The following is a 25,502-nucleotide window of genomic DNA, read 5'->3' as shown; positions in this document are numbered from 1 at the left end:
ATTTGACTAACAGTGAGCAATACATTTATTTACTGTTGGACAGTGCATTGCCTTGGTAATTTTTTTTTTCATTAAAAAGTTAAAAAAAATCCTGGTTGAGCTAATTTCCTCAGTTGTGGGTGGGGGTATATTAATCACAATGAGTGATAGTTCTAGTTTTGTTTGTCTTACTCTGCATAAACCAGTTATCTGGATCTAATAACAGGGATACATACAAGTTTAGTTATATTTAAGACTTATACCATATGTCTTTAATGATAAAAAGGCTTGAAAATTGTAATGGTGGAACTGGATGAACTACTGTTCAAGTTCAAATATGGATTTCTTTTACTTCTTGTTTCTATTATATCAATCAATATAGCATACCTATAAAGATATCTTACAAACCTTTATTTTTCCAAATGGATCCTTAAGTGTGATGCACAGTTCGTGTTCTTAAAACTTAATTGAGAAGCAGTAGCCATTCAGGAATAGTAACTTGATGAGTGAAGACACAGTCTTATGCATGTTACTGTTGATACTTTTAACCACATACACAAAGTCTAGATTTGATGCCATATATCATTTGTCTCAGATCAATGTTTAGTTTATTTAAAAACCACTTCCTGGTTCCTGTTCCATTGAGTACATGGCTGGCTTGACAGCACTCCCAACACCCCCATGACAGGCATTCACCCCAAAGTGGCAAGATGAATTACTTTGACCTTCCAAAGTCTTGTTAGAGTACTTGTTAGCCATTAATTTCCAATTTCCAGGTGTGTAATTAATTCTACCCAATACTCGAAAGTACAGTATTCAATATTGGCAGATTTAATTGCATCTGACAACAGAAGGGTTGTGTTTTCCCACATTAGAACCTTGCCCCGTTTTGCAAACATCAATTTCAGCTGACTTGGATCAGAGTAGTTGCAACACGTTGAGCAAATTCAGCCAACATATGGTGAGGCAGTCGAGATGTGATGTTTACCTAATCAATAAATCCTAACCTTTACATTCACACATGGAGACATCTAACCCTATCATTTTCCTCACAATGAAATGCTTACACATTTCCCCCACACCATTTGTAGAAATATATATATGTGACCGGCGACAACGGTTTCAGGCAAAAGTCGGGCATTTTGAAAATTCATTTTTTCACTGAATCACATTGCCCATTTCCTAAGCTTTGCATTAAAATAAAACACTTGCATTCTTTGGCACCATAAGTGGGCATGGAAAGCGAAATAAAATGCACTTTTTAAGTTGTTAGCCTGACAAAATTGCGAGAAAACAGGCTTTGAATATTCACCTCTTTCTCAAAGACAATGTCCGAGCGGTGATGCGAGGTGAGAATCACCCATCCGTACGATGGTGCCAATCGATGTTAAGCTCCGCCTCTAGCAACCACATCGCCTTCTGATTGGCTCACTGAGAGAGTCAAATTTCCCGGGCACCCTTCCTAGGAGCTCAGCGTATGGAGCCGAAAAACAATGCGGTTCGCTCGGGTTTGTTTTACCATTACGTCTTTCAAGATGGCGGATACGATAATTGCACGTATGGTGTACATGTGTATGGGCGCACGCATTACGCAATGGCATCCACACGCCATGACCATGTGCATGTAACAGGAGCGGGTGGCGAATCCACACATTTACAAATCGCGTTTTCATTGTTGTTGATTTGACTTTATCATTGGCGACCCTTTTGTAGGCAGAAAAATGCCAGTGCTGGCAAAGGTCACGCTTCCTGTTTGTTTTGCTTTTACAAGCCGTGCATATGTTGCCTTGTTTGGTGGTGTTAATTATATTAAAACAAACAAACAAACACGACTCGTTAGTTTCGTGCGATCTTGATGTGTAGTATTTGAATATAACTGGTTTCATGTGACCTCTCCTTTCCTCTCATCTACCTTCCCTTGAGTCAGTCTGCTGTCATAATTTTTACTACATGTACAAGTAAACTATTAGTTTTTCTTTTCATACGATTATGTCGTGCTAAATGATATTTGTTTCACTTCCGTTGTCGAACATTGCGGTAGAATAGTTTGGATAGAAAGCCAAACGAAGAGCACGCACTACAGCGTATAAATCACTATAGCAAGAACAATGGAGCATGTAATCATGCATGCGTGGACAAAGCATTCCCCAAACGCTGCAACTGGTGTCTCCGAAAGCTGAATTATGTAAATGTGTGCGACGCACCAGCCAATCGCATGCGAGACCTTGCGCCATAACAACGCTGGGGATATTGGCGCGTCGTTCGAAAGAAGCTCGAAACTGACGAGTGCGATCCAACATAGGGTGCTTAAAATTCCATTTTCGATAGGAAAAATGTAGTCTTATGCTATGAAATTAAGTGTAGATGTAGAAAACATATCAAATATTCGATTTCTGCAAAAAACCCAAATCGACAAAAATAATGGTAAAGATCTTTGTACCCTGCCTAGGAGGAAATTTGCTCTTGCGACTTTTGCCTGAAACCGTTGTCGCAGGTCACATATATATAATATATATATATACACACATATTTGTACAACTGTATTTGATGGCAACCTTTTGAAATCATATGTTAATGACCCTGTCTCTAAATCAAATACAGCAGCTATAGGAATGACTTACATGTACTAAAAGGATAAAAACATGTTATATTGATATAAATCACATTTTAGAGAGCTGTTTTAGATGCACCATAGTATAGTCCTACCAGCAATCCTTACTTTTGATGAGGAGGTGCTGATGGATTGAAATTTGAATAAATCTTTGTACCAACTTGAAGCTCTTTAAACTTACAGTCCTTGGAATCTAGTTCTTAGATGATTCATGACTGGAAATTGGTATCAGTTCCTTGGGAGTGACAAACTATACCAGGAACTTAGTGCTTGGTTTCTTCTTGTTTGAGGAACCAAATGTGCAGTTTAGCCTCTTGCATCTCTCCATAGATGAAAACATGACAAGGCTAAATGACAGTGATGAACTTAACAAAATTTCCTGCACAGTCTGTTTCTACCTCATTCTGTAGGTCGTTAGGTGCGTCAGGGGAAAAATGCAAGACTGATGGGTTGCTAGAGGAGTAATGCTCTTTCTATGTGACTAAAGGAAGCAATTTAGCAAATGGCAGGGACTCGTATATTTCACTTCTCCCGTGACAACTGCAGTACAATTAGGCTAATTGCATTTACTGCTGATTAAGGTTATGAGCGAGGTTGACTAAATAGGCATTTTTTTTAATGACATCATAAAGTAATCTTCAATGAGAGATTGGAAATATGTGATATAATCAATCTCAAATGTTTGCTCAGTTCTTCACATCATCATTGGGTAAGCCTTTGTATAGATCCTTGATAGTTTAGCTTTGTACGGAAACCCATAGCTAGCCATGGTGGTTACTAGTGAGGCAGAGCACTGGTCCACAGGAAACTATGGTGTGTTTTATACTTCACGATTACCTCATTTTCAGGGTCATCCCCAGGGGCATACAAAATATGATTCACAGTTTTGCCTCTAAAGTAGGGCCTATAGTACAAGACAAATATGACTGAAAAGTAAATTTTAAGGCCAGTTGCATCTGAAAGTATGCTATGGTCAGTACTTATCAAATTCTTGTAGCAACGGCAACAACTTAAGTGTTACGGTGGAAATGATATGAGGCGCTTACCATGGAGACTTAGAAGAATGTGATTGGGTGGTCTTTTAATGGATCACTTTGATAAATGTAATCTTTATTTTAAGAAAATTCTTTCACAGATTTTTTATGTGGCATCCCAAGATTTGCCAGCAGCCTCCTCTACCCATAGTCACAATTGACTGAAATCCATCTAATCTCAATTATCCATGGTAGTGAATTGAGATAAGTGCTAGCTCTCTTTAAATACACACAATCAGCTGTCAAATATGAGCTATCATTGCAAGTGAAAGTGGCTCATAGATCCAACATCATATGACAAGGCTGAGCATGGGAACCCACATAAGGTCAGCACATAGTTGCCTGCCTGCATAAGATGGTAAGGACAAGTCCACCTTAATATACATGTGGACTGAGTGAATGTAGCAATATTAGTAGAACACATCAGTGAAAGTTTGGAAAAAAAGGTTCAAAAAAGAATTTCACAAATTGTTATTTTTTGAAAAAGAGTGCACATTTCCTTGATTTGTCACTGACCTACGAGGTGTGTCAGAAAAGTTCCAGGACTGGTATCATAGAAAATTTATTTCAAACTTAAACTTCAAACTAAGAGATTTCACGTTCAAAGTAATCTATCTTGAGTATGTAACTGTGATCTTAGTTTTCTCCAGCCATCAGATTTTTTTTTGTACACAATTTTATATACACATCCTCTGTTTCACATGGTTCAGCAGTGAGCATAGAGCAATGAACAAAGTTGAAGTTTTGAGTAGGGTTGGGGAACTCTGTCAGAAGCGCTGAAAATGCTGCAGCAAGTCTACGGAGGTGATATGAAGTCATGCACACATGCTTTTGAGTGTTGCAAGAGGTTTAAAGAAGGATTAGAAAACGTGGAACATGACCCCATAGGAGCGGAAGGCCCTCAACGACCAGGACTGAGGTCAACATTGAACACGTCAGGCAGATGGTGCGTGGTGATCGTCGGCTGACTGTTGGAATGATGGCAAATGAGCTTGGCATGAATCAGGACAGCGTCTGGAAGATTCTCACTGAAGATCTAGACATGCATAAAATCTGCGCAAAGATGGTGCCAAAACTCCTGAATGATGACCAGAAGAATCGACGCATGCAACTTTGCCAGGACATCATTTAGCACCTTGAAACTTGAAACCAAACCAGACTTGCTAGGGAGAGTCATTACCAGTCATCACCTCTGTCCTGGTCATTGAGGGCCTTCTCCTCCCGGGGTCATCTTCGACATCCTCTCATCCTTCTTTAAACCTCTTGCACCTCTCAAAAACATGTGTGCATGACATCGTCTCATCTCCGTACACTTGCTGCAGCAATCTCAGCGCTTCTGACAGAGTTTTCCCAACCGCACCAGAGACTTCAAGTTTGTTCATTGCTCTGTTCTCATTGCTGAACGACCTGAAACAGAGGATGTGTATATAACATTATGTGGAAAAAAATCTGATGGCTGCAGAGAGCTTAGATCACAGTTACATACCCAAGATAGATTACTATGAAGGTGAAACCTCTTAGTTTGAAGTTTTGGTTTGAAATAAATCTGTTATGACACCAGTCCTGAAACTTTCCTGACACACCTCGTATGTTAAGGGTAATATTATTGCCTCTGCCTTCTGAAAGAGGCAAGTCAGGTGTTCTTTTATTATGCGAGAAAAGTGAAAATAAGTTGAACTTTCTTTATATTTTCTTTATATCGTCCTATACATGTGACATCACAAGCTATAGTAGTCTTCTCCTCCAGCAGTGACTGAGCAAAAACTTCAAAAATTCATAACTCTCGAACAGATTCACAGTCCGATTTTTCCTCAAAGTTTCACCGATGTGGTGTAGTGATCTTGCTGTGTTCACTCAATCCACATGTTTATGAAGATGGACTTGTCCTTTAAGTGACATACCACTGGGTGTCTCCCTTAAAGAAAGGAGGAAGTTATACGAGTCACATCAAAATTTACCTTGACCTTATCATACTACAACTTACATATGTAAACAAGCTATTCATAGCTTGTTTTTCTGTGCTTGAAACTTTCAAAGAACATACCAAGGTATTTGCTCCAACATCAGTAAAGCCCTTGACAAAAAAAAAAAACACCACTAACAACAAACAAACATAACAGAAATAGATGAGTTAGGGCACTTTACTGCTGCTCAGAGAAATGCAAGACATTATGCAATTATATTCTGCAAGAATAGATTCCCTGAACCTGCATTAGGATCTAGGAAGGATGAAGTCACACTGGTTATGTGAAGACAGTCTACAGTTCATTGTCTTTTATGTATAGTATGCAGGTTTGTCCTTTTTGTTTGTATTTGGCATCCCCAAATAATCATTTGCATATGATTATTTTTTTGATATGTTGTCCTTTTAATAAAATTTATTATTTGCTTCTTTTTTTCATCCATCAGTAATTTCATCTTGCTATTTCTAAATTTGCAATACTTATTGCAATGTTGTATTGTTTAGTTTCTCATGTTTTTGCATGTCTGTTTTTATCTGAAGTGGAAATAGAAAGTGAAGTCAGACTCACAATCCAGTCGGACACTAACAAGGTACAGTGCAGAACTGCATGACCACATTGTTTCTATGATTCCTTTCTTTTCTTCTTTGTGCTTCCATCTATAAATTGAAACATATCTTTCTCTTTTGTCTTGATTGTTTGGTCTCTATGCAGGATGGAGCAAGTGAAACAGCTGCTGAGCAGTGGCATGGACATTAACTTCAAGGATGAATCAACAGGTGGTAATACAGCGCTCCACTGGGCAGCAAGCTTCTCTGGAGTCGACATGGTGCGGTTATTGCTGGGTGAGTCTCCTGCAGAGTTATGACTTGTTTGCTCAGCCTGAGTCGAGCTCATTGAACTTTTAGATTTGTTTTTGTTTGTTTGTTTGGTTTTTTTTATAAACACTGAAGAGGAATTGATTTAATTTTTTTTCTGGTTCTTTCTCATGTCGAAATATTTGGTCAATACTTGTTTCAACTAGATTGTCAACATTTCAGTCACGATTAGACTTTCTCTGGTTGAAACAAGATGTTTTTAGAGAACATATGAAGCAAAGTGCATCTACTGAATAACCACTATGCATTACAGATGAGCTGTACACATTAGCATCATGCAGTGATCATCTTTCTATTTAAAGGACAAGTTCACCTTCATAGACATGTGGGCTGAGTGAATGCAGCAATATTAGGAGAACACATCAGTGAGAGTTTGAGCAAAATCAACAATCCGTTAAAAAGTTATGAATTTTTGAAATTTCTGCTCAGTCACGGCTGGATGAAAAGACTGCTATAGCCTGTGATGTCACATGAGTACAACGATATAAAGAAAGAATAAAGAAAATTCAACATATTTCCATTTTTCTTGCATGACAAATGAACACTCGACTTCTATCTTTTTAGAAGGCAGGGGGAATGATATTACCCTTAACATATGTCAGTAGCAAATCGAAGAAATGTGCACTTTATTCAAAAAGTAAAGTTTTGTGAAATTCTCTCTTTATTTTCCTTCTATAGTTGTACGCATGTGACATCGTACACTGTAGTAGTCTTCTCTTCCAGCAGTGACTGCACAGATGATTAAAATATTTGTAACTTTTGAACGGATTGTCCAATTTTCCTCAAACTTTCACTGATGTGTTCTACAAATATTGCTGCATTCTCTCAATCCTTATGTATATGAAGGTGGACTTGTCCTTTATTAGATGATATGCGTACTACATATTCTGGTCAATAGTCTTTTGATAGCACAGTGAAGTTCAGCTGCTACTCAGTTGTCCTGTAGAATAGGGCAAATAATTGGAAGTTACTGCTACTATGTATAAGAGCAGCTGTGAGGGTGTCACGACTGCATCACAGTCTTTGTTGTTTTCAATTTCACAGAGCACAACCCAGATGTGAATGTGATGAATTCAGATGGGACGACACCTCTCCATGATGCAGTGCTGAGAGGGGATCTGGATATTGTCAGAGAACTTGTACAGCATGGAGCAGATGCAAATGTCAAAGCAACTGGAGGGTAAGCCTACAAGAGTATGTGGAAAAGTTAAGCTAAATATCCCTAATGCCTGATGAATTGTTGTATTTATTGAGTAGAAGAAGAGAAAAGCAGATGAATAAAAACAAGCTGAACACAGTTTAGTACATATCGTAATGAAACTCATCTCTTGAGATGCTCTGTAATTGTGCTTGTCCATATCAGCATGTTGTTAGAGGCTATGCACTAGCTCCTCCCATACTCATATGTTTAAATGATTATGTGTCCTTTCAGGACATCGGTCGGGAAGACTCCTCTAGATCTTGCGGAGGACAGCCAAGAGATGAAAGATGCCATGGTGCCTCCGGTCATCATGAATGGTCACACCACCAACGGGACAAAGGAGGAGGAGAAAGATGGTTGGTTGGACAGATGAGATGAAGAATGGATGAAATAAATGCATGAGAAATGCAAGCATGGAGAAATAGATGAATATGTGGATGGATAGATGGATTGCATACATTGATAGTGATTGGTTGTCTTGAAATGCATTGCTGTCACCTATACCAAGGAATAGAAGAAGGATGTTTACAGAAGAATGCAATTGATGGATTAATACTTAAGGAAGATAGAAATGGAATGATGAATACATGAATACATATGATGATTGATAAATGAATGGATGGAAATTTGAATTAACAAATAAACCAATAAATGTAGCAATGAATTGACATAAGTATGGATAGGGAGAAAGGAAAGAAATGTAAAAGCAACACCAAGGAAAGCATGACTGAATGCCATGTCTGTTTTGTCATTCTTGAGTTTAAATTAGTCTTTATTGGTGTAATCTGTGATAATTCCAAGGAAAATTGCAGGTACAGGCTATTCCAGTAGAAATGGTCATAGAGATGCCAAGATTTCATGTCTTATTCAGATGCAGCAGTGTCTTTTATTTCGGTGACAGTGGAAGAGGAGAAGGAGGAGACTGACAAAGAGGCGTCCGTTGTGGAAGACTCGGCTGTGAGTGTAGATGTAAGTATGTTGTGGGATATGGATGATTATCTGATATGATAGATTTGTAAGTAATGATTGTAGACAGTTCAATGTAAAATTTTTAGTCAGAATTTGATTTAAAGTGAAACTTCAGGGAACTTAATTTTATATGTATTATTTAAGGTCTGTTCTTGGCAGGGGATCTAATAAGTGGTACTGTTTGCATTTAAGGTGAAAATAAGTATTATTGCAAAATTTTTAATTCATAAAAACCCAGCTATTTCCTATACAGTGCCTGCACAGTGTGCATATAATTTTATTTTATTTTATTGAGTGTGTGAAAAAAAGTAAACATCAGCTCTTGACAGAAAAGGTCTTAAACTAGGAAATTGGTGCTGGATTGTCAGTAACAGTATCTAAGAGTGAATGTGAAACCAGCTGATTATGTGGATTTATTCTCTTCAATGCTATCTTCTGTGTTGCTTGAAGATACTAAGATAGTTCATATGTTTAATCAAGACATTTCAATCAACTGGTATGGAACAGGTCGCTTCGGAACAGGATGTGAGCCCCCGAGTATCCACTCCCACACAAGATGATGCAGATGATGCTGATAATGAGGAGGAGGTGGAGGAGGAGGAAGAGGAGGAGGAGGTTGAAGATGACCCCAGGTTAGCATTCTTATGGCCACACCCTCAGGAACTGATCCAGAAGAATGGGCCACGATTTGTCCTTAGTCAGGACTTCAGTGTTCAACTTGCAGCTGTTCCTCAATCAGGTAAGGAGAAGCCGTACACAATTGACATTCAGGGGTGGATCCAGGAATTCCGTAAAGAGGGGGCACCTGTACAAAATTAAAGGGGGTGCATGCACCCCCCACCAATTTTTTTTTTTTTTTTTTTTTTTTTTTGGTTTTAACAAAGAAAATAAAGGGGAGGCGTGCCCGATGCACTCCCCCCTGGATCCACCACTGACATTGACCATAAGTGACCACAACAAATCAAAGTCTTTGTACCATGCTTAAACTATGCCATCATGACTCTTTGGTTTATAGTGAATGGTGTAAATTAGATATGTCTATACATTTACATCAAATAGTTGCAGTAAAAAATAATCCATGAAATCATACAATTAAATGTGACTGTCCATATAGAATATGTTAATACAGTGTGTAAAATTTCAGCATAATCTGGTAATCCCTTCATTGTGGTTGCCCTGGAGTTTGACATCCTGTTTTTGTTCCGTTTGTCACACAGAGCACAGCTTGCTGGAATTATCAAAGCACTTGAATAGACCCTAAACTTCAAAGCCTTTTATCTCGGGACTATTCCAGGGTGTGTACTCTCTTCCCATTATTTAGATGGGTTAGGAAAGTCTATTTGTTATGAGTTATGCATCATTTTAAAGCATGGAGTCTGCTCTTTCAGAATCTGCCCTTAACTAAAAAACCAATGTCTGGCGGCTTTTTGTTGGTTTTGTGATGCAAAGTCACAAATGTGGAAATGGCGACCTGTGTAGTACATGTATTATGTAGTCAAAGATGCTTATGTGGGTCAATATGTGTGAATCATTGAAACAGATATTTACACATTTTCTATTTACTTGCCTTCCATCGCAACCAGCAGCAAATCTTGAAAAAGAAATAGCAAAACAGAATAGAAAATAGTAATGGCCACGACTTGCATAAAATCAAATATTTTTCAACAATCTGTTATTCATCTTCCTGGAAGTCCCTTTATACCCTTTGTCATCATATGGTGTATCTTGGTAAAGTGGACATCTGTGACTTTTATTGAACCATAACAGGAAACCTGGAGCCCATGGTGGACCTTTGGACCATCCAGTCAGCTGTGCTGATGGAGAAGGGATACCGGTGTGTGCTGGAGAATGCCTCTGTGTGCATTGACCCGATGTCTGAAGTTGTGTGCAATGTCAACCCCCTTCCCTTCAACAGGGCTGAGAGCTACCGTATATCAGTCAGAGAGAAAATGGTGGGTTTTGCTCTGCAGTCTTTAGTTTATGGCATTCAATGCGAGAAAAGACAGAACCCTTTTAAATGCGCAATTGTATTTGATTTTCATGAAGCAAAACATGGCATAAGTGGCCATAAATCCCAGTAGAGATTGGAAAGCAACTGCCAGAATTATTTCATTCCAATGCATCACGTCTTTGTTCCAAAATACTTTGTAATGTATATGCAAGTAATTTTTTTAATAATTTTGTTGGCACAACAAGATTCATGAAAGCCATGAAGGTAGCATGCTGATAGATTCTTTTCATTCATTGTTCATGTATACTGTTGTATCACTGTTTTATAGCAGACATAAGTCATTTTAGACTGCATTGAACAGCGTAATGATAACTCTCTGTTTGTCATCATATACCCACTACCTCTCAATGTGCTACCAGTCGTGTGAAGTACTGTTGCATTCATTTGCACAGTTCAACTGGAAGGTGATGAAGAAGGCATCATTTCTGTCTTGTTTTTTCCCCCAGGTCAGGATCACAGCATCAGACTTACCTGGTCTATGGCATGCTACGAGTACCTTTGTGCAATTGGTGCAACTCTGCGATAAAGAAGGCATTCCACAGTTGGAAGTAAGTTGATATCATTTGGAAGGAAGACTTTAGAAATAATTTGTTGAAAACTCAAAAAGGTGATAGTTAACATTATTGATAATTCAACATACTCTTTAATATCTTCCTTCGTAGCTTTGCATTGAATTAATATGATACTCATGTGGATATGTCATCATCTTGGTGCCAAACTGAAATAGCCTTTTGTCTATGTACAGATAATTGTTATTGTTTCAGAGGCATAAATTCACTAAAAAATGCCGTGTTTTTGGTAACACAGTGGTCTGCAACATACCAGTGTAAAGCTGGTGATTTTGTTGTCAGACAAAGTTGAGATAGAATCTGATAATGTATTTTCCTGCAAGTCTTTGGAATCATAGATTTGCATTTGACGACTTTCTTTGATCATCAAATATAACAAATGACAGTATTTTGTCTAGTTTCTCAGGATATTATTGAGAATAGTCAAACAAACTTCCCAGTCATACAGTGATAACTTTTTTTTTTTCAGGCTAACTGTCAAATGTATGTTTATTGAAAGCTATCACATGAAGTCTGAGGTGTTGTGGTGTATTGAAATGTGATGTGTCTGTTTGCAGATATCTGACTGGCCAAGTGTAAAGCGCAGAGGAGTTCTGCTTGACCTCTCTGCTGGTAGAGTTCCAAGAATGGTGGGCAAATGATCTCTTTTTAATTCACGATTCAAATTCTATTTATTTACTTGCCATCAATTACAGTATACAAAACTGAACAGATAAAAACATTCAGAGGTATTACTGTACAAAGTAAATGAAATGAATAAGAGTAAAATATGGATATGAACCTCATGAGAAACGGTCCTTACAGACATGGGCTGCAGTCATGTCTACCAGTTATGTGGGAAAAGTATTTACAGAAAACATAAGGAGAAACTATATGTAATTTGCTGATGAGAAGCAGAAAGGTGCTAATACCTGCAGATGCACAGCATTATGCCCTTCTTGCTCTTGTCCCACAGAATGAGGAAATGCAATAATTTTATGACACTGACAATATTCTCTATGTCATTCTTGAAGTCAAACACACCAAATACTTTACTATGTAGCATTGCATGAATATGACTGTGTTGTGCGTTGATTTAACAGTGAGGTATCACAATGTGAAACATGATGATTAGATTTATTGTACCTGATAGGTGTTGTGATAAAGAGTTATATTAATATATAGTGTGTTGATTGTGTAGGTCATCACATTTTCAGTCCCAGTGCAAAACTGGTGATTTTGTAGTCTGACAAAATTCAGAAAAAGTCTGATAATATATTTTCCTGCAAGTCTTTGGAATCACAGATTTGCATTTGATAAATTGCAGCTATAAAATATTTATTAATCCTTTATTCCTTGTATTCCAAAGGGTTGTACGCCTGTAGCCTTTTCTGACCTGTTGATATGTCTCCCTCGCACTCTCAAGTTCTTTCGTGCTAACCGTGATGGAGTGAATGAAATGTTGTCTAACATGCATTTATTTTCTACACATCTAGGATACTCTACTACATCTTGTGAATATCTTTGCCAAACTGAAATACAATGAGGTGAGTCTAGTGTTTACATAGGACAATATTATTTGTTTTTAACCAATGCAGACAGATAATTCAGAGAGCATTAGTCAAATAGTGTTATCTGTTACCCTATCTTCCAGTTTGTTTTGTCTTCTGTGTGTGTGTGTGTGTGTGTCTATACATGTTATAGCTGTATTTGTGTGCCACATTTGTTTTTACAAGCTCGTAGGTAACATCAACACTCAAGCCATTCTGTGCACTCTGATGTGATGATGCGACCAAAGTGTTACTAAATGTACAGATACAAGAATATGAAGTTACGTCCCAAACTGTAGGGTTTGATATTTGTCACGTAGGGAATTATTCACTACCTATCCTACCTAAGATGCCTCTCTGTTATCTTTTTTAACATGTGATTGATATGAAGAATGATTGTTATGTTAAGAAAGTTGAGGGAAGGAAGAGTACTGGGCTCTGTTTTATGAAGAGTTAAAATTGATAATAAAGTTGATATCTATCATAAGTCTGTAGCAGCCTGTGTGTTAAGGAAATTTAAAATCGATTATATCTTTTTATTAAACAGGGCCGTGGTATAGCGTGGTATGAATTGTCATTATTTCCCCCTTCACCTTTCAGCTTCATCTATATGTAAAGGCATACAAAGACTGTCCCATCCAAGACACCATGCCTTACACAGCCAGGTTTGTCTGCTGTTCTTATCTTTAATCAAATATTTTGCCCTGAAATATAATATAATTGTGTGAATATTATCTTCCTGTAATCTGTGTCTCTATTATCTTATGAATATTTAGATATTCTGTTTTATAATTTTTGGAGGTAAATCATTACTTTGACAATTCAGAAAACTTTCCTGACCTCATAATACATCACACAATCTCCTTATGAGGTTGACACACAGAGCATGAAAACTTCTCTCTGCACCAATTAAAGCAGTGAGATATTTGAACTAATTCTATTTTTTCTTCAAATGTTGCTGATATAGATGTATGTGTGCAGAGCAAGCGACAGTAACATCAAGTTTATGTCTTACTATCTGCATACATTATTTTAAGCAGTCACATTGCAGAGTTATTATACATGTATAGAGTTGAAGCGAGCATTTGGTAGTAACACTCTGTTTAATGTAATTTTGTTGTTTGTTGTTTTATTTTTTTGTTTAATGTATGCAGCGAGCTTCTTGACTTGGAAGTGTTTTGTCAGTGGCGGTTCATTACCCTGGTGCCCACCATTGACCTCATGGAGGGCAGCGACCTATCACCTGCACTCTTCTCCATCTTCCAGCAAGTCCTGTCAAGATTTGGCTCTGCCAAGTAAGTACTAAATATCAAAAAGCCATTACACTCTATTTGAGCCAAAGGCAAGGTAAATCTTCATTTATATATCAGGAAGCGGATAGAAAGTAGCAAACCTTTTTGTAGTTTCCAGCATTTTCACTTTGCAAAGTTAATTTCCAATCATTGTGGAGTTGTGGATATTCCTCTGCCAGAAATGTTGAAATGTTCCACCACAAGTGAAGCAAATTGGTGTACTAAAGCAAAAGAACAATTGCACTAATACCATGACTTTCAAACTGCAGAGTTGTCAACATCGGACCAAACTTGACACGGAAGCTTCTAGACTCCGTTCCCATACCAGGAGCCGATGACACCCCAAGTGAGGCCGTTGAGAGTGGATCCCCTACGGAGGCAGCAGACACACCCAAGAAGGAGAGTACGGGGGAGACCAGCACTCCGGCAGACTCCACATCACCCACAGATAGTGGGACGGCAGATACCAGCCCTGACTCAGAAGGTATGTACAGGGTCGATGGATGTTTGACTATCTATGCATGTTCATTATTGACAGCAAATAAGCACTGCGCTACTATTAAAAAAAGTATCACCAGTGAAGCCTTGCGGTGTATTGACTTGTATCATGAGGAGAAAAACATGATGTTCTTTTATGGACAGGATTATTGTTAAAGTTTCATTTATCACCACACCAAAACTGTGAAAGATGTGTTTTTTATATCCATTTGTTCTGGGGTAAGGAGTAAGATACTTTTGTTGTTTGTTACTTTGTATTTTACTTTGCTTTGGCACTTGGACACCTGCTGCAATTTTGGAAAACATAGCAAGGAGAATTAGGAGAGTCAATGAAAAAAGGAGGAAATAGGAGGAGCTAGTGATTGTGGAAAGAAGTACCATAGAATTAAGGAGGCCTTTTCGTTTCCTCAGTAAGACCTGATACGGACTGTCTGCAAATGTGCCTGTTAGCCATCAGGAGTAGTGAATTGGGTTCGTCCAGCAGGGAAGGCAGGTGTGTGCAGACATGAAAGAACGACCCTGTTAACTATGTTATGGACAGTGTATGATGAAACATTGTGATGATCACCAAGGTGTTTGTTAAGTGTAAACAGAGAAGGAACTTAACCCAGTAAATGTATTTGATCTGGGTAGCAGGTCAGACTCCAGTTACGGAGGAAGTGGATGCACCTAGACCGGCCCCCTTCATCCTCAGCATTCAGGACCAACTCCGGCTCATTGGGGTGAGCCACAGCCAAACACCCCTCTTCTGTGCCAATGTCCTTTCCACTGAGGAGTCCGCTTTCAGGCAGCTACCTGTTGGGAGTTTGGTCATGCTCTATGGCTCAAAGGTAAGAGAAGGGTTACCATTCAAGGGGAAATCCTTGGGGACATTCATCTTAACCCCTTGAGCACTGGTGCTCAGAAATAGTATCAGAGATTACGAAAAGGTATTGAAGCACACATACATAGAATTTCTAGAATGCTATGAATGAATTCTTTGAATTTTACACCATGACAACCATGAGGTTCAACAGTACTCATGCTTTTTATTGCTTGCAATGCAATAGTAAAGGTGAATTGGTAATAATTGAGAAAATTGATTCAAGGGGAAATCCTTGGGGACATTCATCTTAACCCCTTGAGCACTGGTGCTCAGAAATAGTATCAGAGATTACGAAAAGGTATTGAAGCACACATACATAGAATTTCTAGAATGCTATGAATGAATTCTTTGAATTTTACACCATGACAACCATGAGGTTCAACAGTACTCATGCTTTTTATTGCTTGCAATGCAATAGTAAAGGTGAATTGGTAATAATTGAGAAAATTGAAAGTTATATTTGCCAAAGCATCTGGGAGCAGATGAGGTGCTATGATAATGTTGTTGAAGTTTATTCTGGAGCTATGCACAGGGTCCAGCGGTAAGATCAAGAGCTGGGCCACACGTAGCTGCAGATAGATTAATCCATTCTTGGAATGGAGTGTGATGCCGAGGCAGGGGGATACAGAGAAACACTACCCCCTGTGTGATAAATTTCACACATGTTCTTCTAACTATCATCTAAATCTGAGTGGAGACATAGCACCCGTCTTTCTTTGATCAAACAGTTTACTGCCATGAAACTAATCTTTTCATAATTTCCTCACTCTCATGGTGAGTGTGTGTTTTGGTACATCACTCCATTGAATCTGTTCTGTCTGGCTTGTCCTTTGTCTGTCCATGTGTCTTTCTTAGAGCAACTCAGACTTCAGGAAAGCAGGGAGGAAGCTGCTAGCTAATGGGTAAGGTTTGATCATGAGTGGCTCAGCTGTCCCTATACATCAAACTGTATTATCATCCATATTGTAAAGCACACATGTTCTTGATACTGCCGTATGTGCTTTGCCTGAAGTGCTTCAATTGAGTCATAAACGTGTCAGTAAAACATCTGCTGTCACATCGTTCTCTCATGCACAAGCTTTGATGAATAAATAGATACTTAGCTGTTGAAGGACTGGTGATACAAAAAATATGATATAAATTGGTGATATAAAAAGGTGATATAAAAATGTCTTTGTTTGATGTACCAGGTCAATAAGCTCATTGTCATAGGCTTCAAGTTTACTTTTGCTTTGTAAAGCTGTGATGATGTAATGTAAATCCTTTTGTAACACTATGATTAACTTTTGCTCAATTTTTAGAAAACAGTGATCTGGGCGTAATAGTTCTTTACGTTTATGTCTTTCTGATTTTGCAGGCAAGGTTTTTATGTGTGCCCCGGTACAGGTGTTTGGAACAGGTATGAAATTTACTGCAATTCTTGTTTGGTAGTCTGATGTTTAAGAAGTAGAGAATATGAAATAACTTGTAATTAATGAGTCATGGTGTAATTCTGTATGTTGATGGAAGTTGCAAAAAAAAAAAAAAAAGAATTGTAGGTTAAAGACGTATCCATTTATCTTGCTGTCTATTTATGTATCTATTTGTCTATCTATCTGTCTCTCTATCTATCTGTTTATCTATCTATCTATCTGGAATATAAATGTATATGTTTGCGCGTATTCATATTTCCATTACATGAATTTAACATAACGTACATTGTTAAGTTTGATAACTGCAATCACAAAATTCATAAATGATATTTATTTACTCAAATTTGTACCAGTTTAACTCATAATTGTCTGTCACTGTCATGTTTGTGATGCTCTCCCCACCATGTTTGTTGTATTTTCCGCATACAGTCTTGGTGGCGTTCCAGAAGGTGCTATCCAGAACATCTCCAATGCTCTCAAGACAGCAACCAGCAACCCCAATGCAGTGGGACTTCTCCTGACAAACTGGGCTGGTTGCACCTACTCTAACCATCCAGTCTTCAGCTGGCCAGCCTTCATCACCACTTCTGGCTTTGCCTGGAAGTCAGCAACAAGTCTGGTGAGACATCCCTCTTCTTTTATCATCCTAATCACATCATTCTTGTATCCTTGGGTTGTTCAGTTTCCATAGTGATGTCTTTATCACCTGTATCAAGGGAAATATATGAATGATGGTGGAGGCCCCAAGAAGTCAGTTGGATTGTCCAGATTTCTTTCCCAATTGTCTTGACCTGGAAACTGATGAAGTCAATATCTACCCCCCCCCCCCCCCTTCATGTCTGTTATATTCCCCTCCCTCTTGTTGATACAGTGGCAGATCCAGAGGGGGGCGCACCAGGCGCGCGCCCCCTCTTTATTTTTTTTTTTAAACAAAAGAAATAAAATGACAAATGGGGGGGGGGGGATGACATGCGCCCCCTTTACTTTTGTAAAGGTGCCTCTCCTTATGGAATTCCTGCATCCGCCCCTGTAATATCTATCCACCTGTTGATCTCCACCCATCTCTACTTCTCTCTCATTCTCATCCTATTTTTTTTTCTCCTCTGATGACTTCCAACTCTTAATCTCCCTTCTTGATTCCCAGGAGTTCACCCACGCCAACCTGCCGGCCCTCCTCAACCTTCACATGCTGCAGAACCAGGATTCCCCTCTGGGTGAGGTCATCCTAGAGATTGGCCGTATCGACACCTACCTCACGAAGGCAGCAGCCAATCAGATGGACGTTCCTATCAGTAGTAGCTCGGTAACACTGCCTGCCAGGGAGGGCTCCTTCCTATGCCGCATGATACAGGATGCAGACAGTGTGGACCTGGAACATGTGACTTTAGAGGTCATCAGTGTGAGTATTGCCCATGTTGTGTTTTACTTTCAAATATTTTTATGCCTTCTGTTCACCAATTCATCAAAAAGACAGCACGGACAGGCATGGAAAGAATATAGATTACAGAAAAAACATTGAATTAATGGTGTGGGACTATCGGAAATTGTTGAAAGCTTGTGAATGAGACCCATGAAAAGAACTCTGACACAGTCATTCACAAATAGTTACAATTTCTTGAAAAAACAGCTGTAATCTTTGCCTTTTATGCCATTATTGTGTTTGAAGTCATGGTTTTCTGCAAGACTAAATGTGCATTTGAAAATGGTTATTAGTAGAGATTCATCAATTTAAATGATTTTCCGGATAGCCACATATACACATATACATATATTTTGTTCATAAGCACTCTGTTACTCTGAACAGGTACTAATCTGGAGTTAGGTAGGAAGCATAAAAACTTGAGCAGAGATTAAAGTGACTGTTTTAGATAGTCGTTGCATACCCATGAAGTTAACTAATACAAAACCTGTATCATATATAAACAGTGTCCCTCTCTTGGATGCTCTCTCTCCATGCCCTCTCTTCCTCTACCACCATCAAAGAGACTGCAGGATGTAGAGGATATTTACTTAAAATTTCAGATGAAATGACTTCTTTTGAATTAAAATCTGAACATGAAAACCAGTTTGGTTTCCTTCTTTTTGCAATCAGAATGCCATGCGAAGGCTGCGTAAGAGCCAAACGTCCCTAAGCGCAGTGGACAAGATCAAGCTTGACCGACGTGTCTACATCCAGGTCCATCTCACACTGGACATCATGATGTGGGCCTGCAAGTAAGTCATATGATGACTAAGGCATTGATTGCTGGATACCATTAAGTTGGGTGGGATACTGTCTGCGTTACAAGCTCATGATGTTACTTCATATAGGATCAAATGATAGTCCAGTTCTGTGGGGTAGTGTGAGCACCTGTGAATTAAACAAAATGTCATTATGCCAACATGAAATTTACTTGACAGTGTGATGAATAGTTCTATTTTATTAAAGGATTTCCATCATATTGGCAAAGGATGCAATTTAAAAAACATCTGTGAGAGCAGAGATAACATTCAACCAGAACTTTTCCTTGGACATTCATATTTTCAACATCTACATGTGAAAGTGTTGATTGACTTGAGACGCACTTCAGATTGCCATTGGTAGGGTTAGTGTCTCAAAGCCCAAATGGTATTTTTGGAATAAAACATTGCCTGACATTTATCATGCTTATAAACAAGCACTTTGCATATTTGGATTGTTTCTTTTTTTCCAAACCTTAGATTGGTGCGGTCACTAGTGATTGCAGGAAAGAAGCCTAATGCAGCACAAAGTGGATTTAACCTGATCAATGTAGGACTGGCCAACCTACCAGCCACCTCCAAGACCGACATTGCCAACAAGTGAGTTCAAAAACCTTGTTTTCCAACTTCTCAAGATTGCATGAAATTCCACCAAGTAGTAGAATGGTCATACTTGGTTGGGGGAATGGTTAAGTTGGTAGGACAATTGCCTTCAGGTAAGTGGCTGAGTATGAGTCCAGCTGAACATTTCTGTGTGTGATATTGTGTCTTTCCCTTTAGTCAGAGGTGAATCAATCCATCCTTCAGATAGGACATTAAAATGGTGGATCTGTGTATGAGAAAATTCACAATTTGCTTGTGTACAAGATCATACTTCACTTCCCTCAAAGAGCATTGTGCATACCTGGTGAGGTAGTTTAGGAAATGGTGGATGAATGATGCTATGCCCTTGTGGTTTGCCCTCATGTGTCTAGCCTTAGTCTACAATTAGTATTAACCAGACACATCGTGCCCTTTGAATGAATTGCCGCTCAGACAATCAAAATCTGAATACCCTTGTTTATTCTATGTGTACAAATTAGCTGTAACACACTTTCTAACTTCTGTCGACCACTCAATATTCTTGTGTGCTTTTAATGGTGTGACATCATGTGAAAATATTAATTGTCTCAAACTTTTACTGTTGAAGAATAAGTGCTTAACTTAAATTATGCTGAAACCTGATGGTAACATTACACATGGAGACTTTGAGTCATCTTTCATATGTTGATTTGTAGTGAATGAATTTTGATCCCTTTCTGATATTTCTAATCCTCCAGACTGCTGAGCATGATGGATGAGTATCGTCGGGTGTGGCTGGACCAGTGTTTCCAGTCTGGACTGGAGGAGTCAGGAATTTTCTTCAAGGGAGTCCTCAAACATCTTGTGCCGGAGAATGCAGAACACACCAAGGAGTAACAGCTGTTGAGCCTGTCACATTCCCAATCACTGAACTGGTCCATTTGGTTGTATTCCTATCAGAATGAGTCAGTACAAGATACAAAAGTTCAGCATTTTTGTTGGAGTTGGAGCCTTTTCTTATGTTTTCAGCAGTTCATGTGTGTACAGCACATATTATGGCTCTGGATTTGTGGCATGGTCATACAATCGTATATGTTTCTTCATGAAATTGTGGCTGAAGATGGCAGATGTAATTTAATTTTTATGTCACTTTTCAAAGTATGAATAATTGATATGATATTACAAAATTACACAGTCAAACTACTGTTCTATAATACTCATAACATTTCCCCTGTATGATATACGATGTTTTAATTTATTAACTTGGTAGGCTCACCAGCAAATACAAAGTACATGGCAAAAATTGTTAACATGATAATCATATGAGGGAAAGTGTAAAAGCAAGAAAAATTGCTATTTGTTGGTCTTTCAATGCAGTAGCCACTAATGATAATTGCAATCCAGTAAAGGTGACAAAATGTATTTGTTCTACTAAACAATAGTATAAAATTACAGGGTCGCTTCAGGGTGAAAAAAAGAACAGAACTCTAGCATTTGGTGGTAATTTTATGCTGTTCCTCTGGGGTCCTTTGGTAAGGGTTGCCTATTGCCATGGATTTGTTTATGCACATGTATGATTGGGTGTTCCTGTTGAAGATTGAGATGACGGTATGGCGGTGATCAGACAAGTGGCTGTAAACCTTCTGTATTTGATGTTTTGTTTCATCTTTGTTTGTACCACATTATATGTATATGATGCATATTTTTATGACCTAGATAACTTTTGATCATAGAAGTCTTCAGTTGGATGACTTTCGTATTCTTTGATTTTTTATTTTTTTTATTTTTTTTTGGTTGCAATTTACTGGAGAGGCTGCACTGTATTATGCCATCTTCAGATGGATAAAGGAAATTGGAAGTTGATGTGCCCAAGACAACATCTTTGCCAAGAGTTTTCTGGTACCATAAATTAAGAAGCCTTGACATTAACCCTGTGCACTTGGCTGAGTAAGCTTGAGTTTGAATGTCGAAAATTTTGTGGACTTTGTTTCAGCAGAATGCAAGTAGTAATGCCAAATATTGAAGGAAGCAGGTAACATACATATCTGAACCAGATTTGGCAGTGCAGCAAAACAAAAACATGTGAATAATGTTCTGTCATTCAAATTGTTTTGTATTTGCTTGCTGGCATGAATTTTTCACACTGAAAGAGATCTAATGAACAAAGTATTCATGTCATTTTATATTTTCTCCGGTTTGCTACGTAGAATTATGCCTAAAAAGTCACATGTGAAATATTTCATGCCTTCAGTTCAAATCCATTTGATTTTATGGACAAAAAGGATAATCTGTTTGATATTGTGTTATTGCCCTGTATGCGTTGTTGCAATTTTGCAAACTGTTTATGTGAATAGATGTACACACTGAACAATGGGACTGGAGCTATGAGTGTAAAATGACTAGCTTGCTTCTCAGAGCTAAGTCTTGCTTAGTTATTCTCCGTATCACCTCTTTCAGGACAACTATTTCATTGACATGTTATGCAGTGTGGTTATCAATGGCACTGACAGAGGTATAGAAACTACAGAAACCACAGCTTGGATAAATCACTTGATATTCAGGCCAGTCCCCTTTTCTGTGGAAATTTGTCATTGATGATGTGAGTTGAGTATGAGCAATTAATGATAATGGGTTGATATCAATAAGTCTGTGCATTTTTTCCCTATTCATGTACGTTTCCTTGACAGCATACTGTTGTAATGGTGTCATTTGATGATAACCAAATGCTTTTCCTACTTTGATATGGCTTGTGCTTTGGTCTCATCAGTTGGTGCTTATGACACTCTAATTATTAATACATAATGCCAGTGCTCAGTTGAAGGACAATATCTTGTGTCAGCTCGTCTAAATACACTCACTGACTTGCATGATTGATTTCAATGATGTGCATAGTATAACAGTATGTAGTATGCTGGTTGGTTGATGTCTTTCTGCATTATTTAAAATTGTAATATGACCAAAAGGCCATAACATTTCTGAAATGTGATTTGCTATTAAGTATGATTTTGAGATTCTGATTGAGTTATTTTTTCAATTAGAATATCAAATGAATATCATCTCTGCACTGTTCATAGGCAGTGTATTTGACTGACAATTTTCTTCTCCGAGTATGTTAATACCTGAAAATGTGCCTAGAGTTTACAATGAACTTTGCTGCAGCTTTTCTGACATGTCTTCTGGTCTGCAATGCAATACTTATTTCAGAATTCATTTGTTTTCTCTCTTTATAACTGTAGTGTGCGCATACAGTACTAGGTTGTTGTTTTTTTCAACCATCTTTACCTGTTTGCTGACCACAGCAGTAGAACAGCAATTTATGATTGAAATGTGAAATATTAAGTCTTTGTAAAATTATGTAGATTTGGAAACTTATCTTGGTGTACATGGGTTAGCCAACTGGTCAGTGAGTAAAAGTAATTCTTATTATTTTCTTCTTACAATCTGAAACTTCTGTAATGTATCATGTTGATACAACATCTGCATGTTATTGTGATGTTTTGTTTTGATTTTGCCAAGATGTGTTTGGAGACACAAGACCAGAAACAAAATTGTTTTACATACAAAACTTTTTTTTTTCTGCAGAGATGAGTAAGTTGTCATATTTTAAGAATCTGATATTTTTGTCCTCCAGATGATGCAGTTGTAGAATTGATGAACTCATTGATATTCAGAGCAAAAATTTATGATGCCGAAAGCATTCAAAGTGTAAGTATGTTGCATTGTTTGTATATTACAACAGAAATACTATTTTTAGAAAAATGAAGTAACTTTAACTTGGATACTTGTTAATGTATATCAATAAAAAGTAAATCATATGACTTACTATTTGTTTCTCTGAATTATTCTGGGATGACACTGTGGCTAGTACAAGTACATTCCCTTGAATGCTTTTTCAGGTGAAGGTCTCAATTGGTAACTGACTTGTTTTCTTTTACAAACCTTTGTTTGTCTGTCCAACTTCATTTTCCCAGAGCAGATCCACTCTGTGACATCCTAGTGTTGGCCCACTCAATGTATACAGTATTTCCTATGCAACACTACCCTCCTCACATATTTTAGGAGGTTACCCCAGTAACATATAAATTAGGGACTTGGTCTCATAGCTTCATACACTTAAAGCTTAGAGCTTTGAGTGCTGAAACGTCAAACATCGCTCATAAATCTGAATCTCCATACAAAAAACAACAACAACAACAACAACAACAACAACAACAACAACAACAACAACAACAACAAAAATGCAAAGCAAAGGAATAGCATCCATCACACATTGCTACTTTTTTTTTTTTTTTTGGGGGGGTCTCACCATGTAACCTACACTCTTGTATATTTTTTAGTATTGCATGCAAATCAATTTGCTGGTTGATTTATTATATGCTGGAGGTAGCACTACAAATATCACATAATTTTCCAGATTTGAATATGGGTACACACACACACAAAATAAAATTTAGTACTTATAATAGCTGAAGTTATTTGTGCAGATACAGCTTTCATTACACTTCATTGCATTACACACATATCAAGCTATATATTTTTTTCATCGCTATTATCATTACAAATGAACAGTGACAAGAGAATGATAGCACAAAAATATGAAAGTACGATCAGTCAAATCAAGTTAGATTCAATTTATCCATTAAATGGTTCAATTTATCCCAAATTGCCATGTTATATACTAGTATTTTTTAGTCATTTTTTTTTTGTTGCTTGCATGAGTTGTGCAGATATATTGTAAACTCTAGAAATGCATACATTCACATTGTGACACAAGACACAATATAAAAAGTGGAAAATAAAGTGCAAAAGTATAATGTGTTAGCCTATATAGGCATATATAAACCCATATACATTGCAATTGTCTTCATACAGTTTTGTGTTTACATATATCACTTACACATACACACACACACACCACAATATGTTCTGTATGTGTGGCATGTTGGTATATCTTGCATACTAGTATGTTTGTGCAGACATTCATACTTTTTCAAACATGAATTTAGCTCTTTGTTTCAGTCAATTTCTTCCCACCAAAAAATATATTTTGTGTGCAGTGCATTCCTTTTACCATACTTGTGTAGCAATTACTTTGTCTTTCTGTATGATACAGTCTGTGATATCATACCTTGGAAAAAAGTTGTAATCCAAAAATTGAGATTTTCAACGAATGTGCATTTGAGGTCTGATACGCACATGCACACACATAAAGAAAAAACACATGGGGATTCTGTTTTTTAACTTTTTGCAAGATAATAAGAAATAACTTGGATGAAATATATCGAAGAGCATACAACACTAAGAGGAACTTAATGTTTATTTGATGAAAATATGTTTTGAAATGGCTGAGATATCCAGAAACGGAGAGATCCTCCCAAAAAAATTGGACCCGCCTTTTTATTGGACAGCTTTGCTTTACTTTGTTTCAGAATCCCCATCTCAACCATATCTATGCCATCCCTGTGTATAATTGTGAGTTGTGCGCCACGCCACTGCACTACGAACCAAAGTGCGCTTTATAGGGCTCACACCTGTAAATAAAATGGAATGTCCCAGACCCCTTCACAAATTCGTACCAAAGATACCAAAATAAATGAAGAAAAATTAATTAAAAATTAGTGATGCACTTTGGCAAAAAACTGAATAGCTGTAGATATTGAGTATGAATTCCTCTACAAACTGCAGTTTGGTTGAAAGATGAAAGCTTTTCTGATGGAATTTGAGGGGACTATATTTCATGAGCAAATAAATTGAATTGAATTGAATTGAATTGAATTGAATTGGCTGCACGTACAGAGAATAGGTGATTTTTTTTTGAGGGACAAGAACTCGTAGTCTGGCTTTGCGGACCCCTGGACAGAGTTTGAGCCGAAGAACCTGCCTTGAAAATTTGATGGATGAAAGGGTATATC

The 25,502-nt window shown here is 37.8% G+C and overlaps 1 protein-coding gene across 1 annotated transcript in view; it reads left to right on the top strand.

Moving 5' to 3' along the window:
- The window catches only part of LOC139721556 (uncharacterized), a 41,273-nt gene extending 17,955 nt beyond the window's left edge, over nt 1-23,318 (top strand). Inside the window, exons 4-23 of the mRNA XM_071632871.1 lie at nt 6,300-6,430; nt 7,508-7,643; nt 7,896-8,020; nt 8,536-8,633; nt 9,141-9,372; nt 10,401-10,585; nt 11,091-11,192; nt 11,771-11,842; nt 12,689-12,739; nt 13,343-13,407; nt 13,897-14,037; nt 14,304-14,518; nt 15,169-15,362; nt 16,253-16,299; nt 16,755-16,796; nt 17,239-17,428; nt 17,954-18,208; nt 18,902-19,023; nt 19,510-19,629; nt 20,349-23,318. Coding sequence (XP_071488972.1) covers nt 6,300-6,430; nt 7,508-7,643; nt 7,896-8,020; nt 8,536-8,633; nt 9,141-9,372; nt 10,401-10,585; nt 11,091-11,192; nt 11,771-11,842; nt 12,689-12,739; nt 13,343-13,407; nt 13,897-14,037; nt 14,304-14,518; nt 15,169-15,362; nt 16,253-16,299; nt 16,755-16,796; nt 17,239-17,428; nt 17,954-18,208; nt 18,902-19,023; nt 19,510-19,629; nt 20,349-20,487 — 2,662 coding nt within the window. The 3' untranslated portion in view covers nt 20,488-23,318. The remainder of the gene's footprint in view (nt 1-6,299; nt 6,431-7,507; nt 7,644-7,895; nt 8,021-8,535; nt 8,634-9,140; nt 9,373-10,400; nt 10,586-11,090; nt 11,193-11,770; nt 11,843-12,688; nt 12,740-13,342; nt 13,408-13,896; nt 14,038-14,303; nt 14,519-15,168; nt 15,363-16,252; nt 16,300-16,754; nt 16,797-17,238; nt 17,429-17,953; nt 18,209-18,901; nt 19,024-19,509; nt 19,630-20,348) is intronic.
- The last annotated feature ends 2,184 nt before the right edge of the window (nt 23,319-25,502 follow it).

This window comes from Diadema antillarum, unplaced genomic scaffold (assembly GCF_040938485.1).
Source record: "Diadema antillarum isolate AM-2024a unplaced genomic scaffold, OU_Dant_1.0 scf00000145, whole genome shotgun sequence".
Lineage (NCBI taxonomy): Eukaryota > Metazoa > Echinodermata > Echinoidea > Diadematoida > Diadematidae > Diadema > Diadema antillarum.
This window is presented reverse-complemented; position numbering and strand designations above follow the sequence as displayed.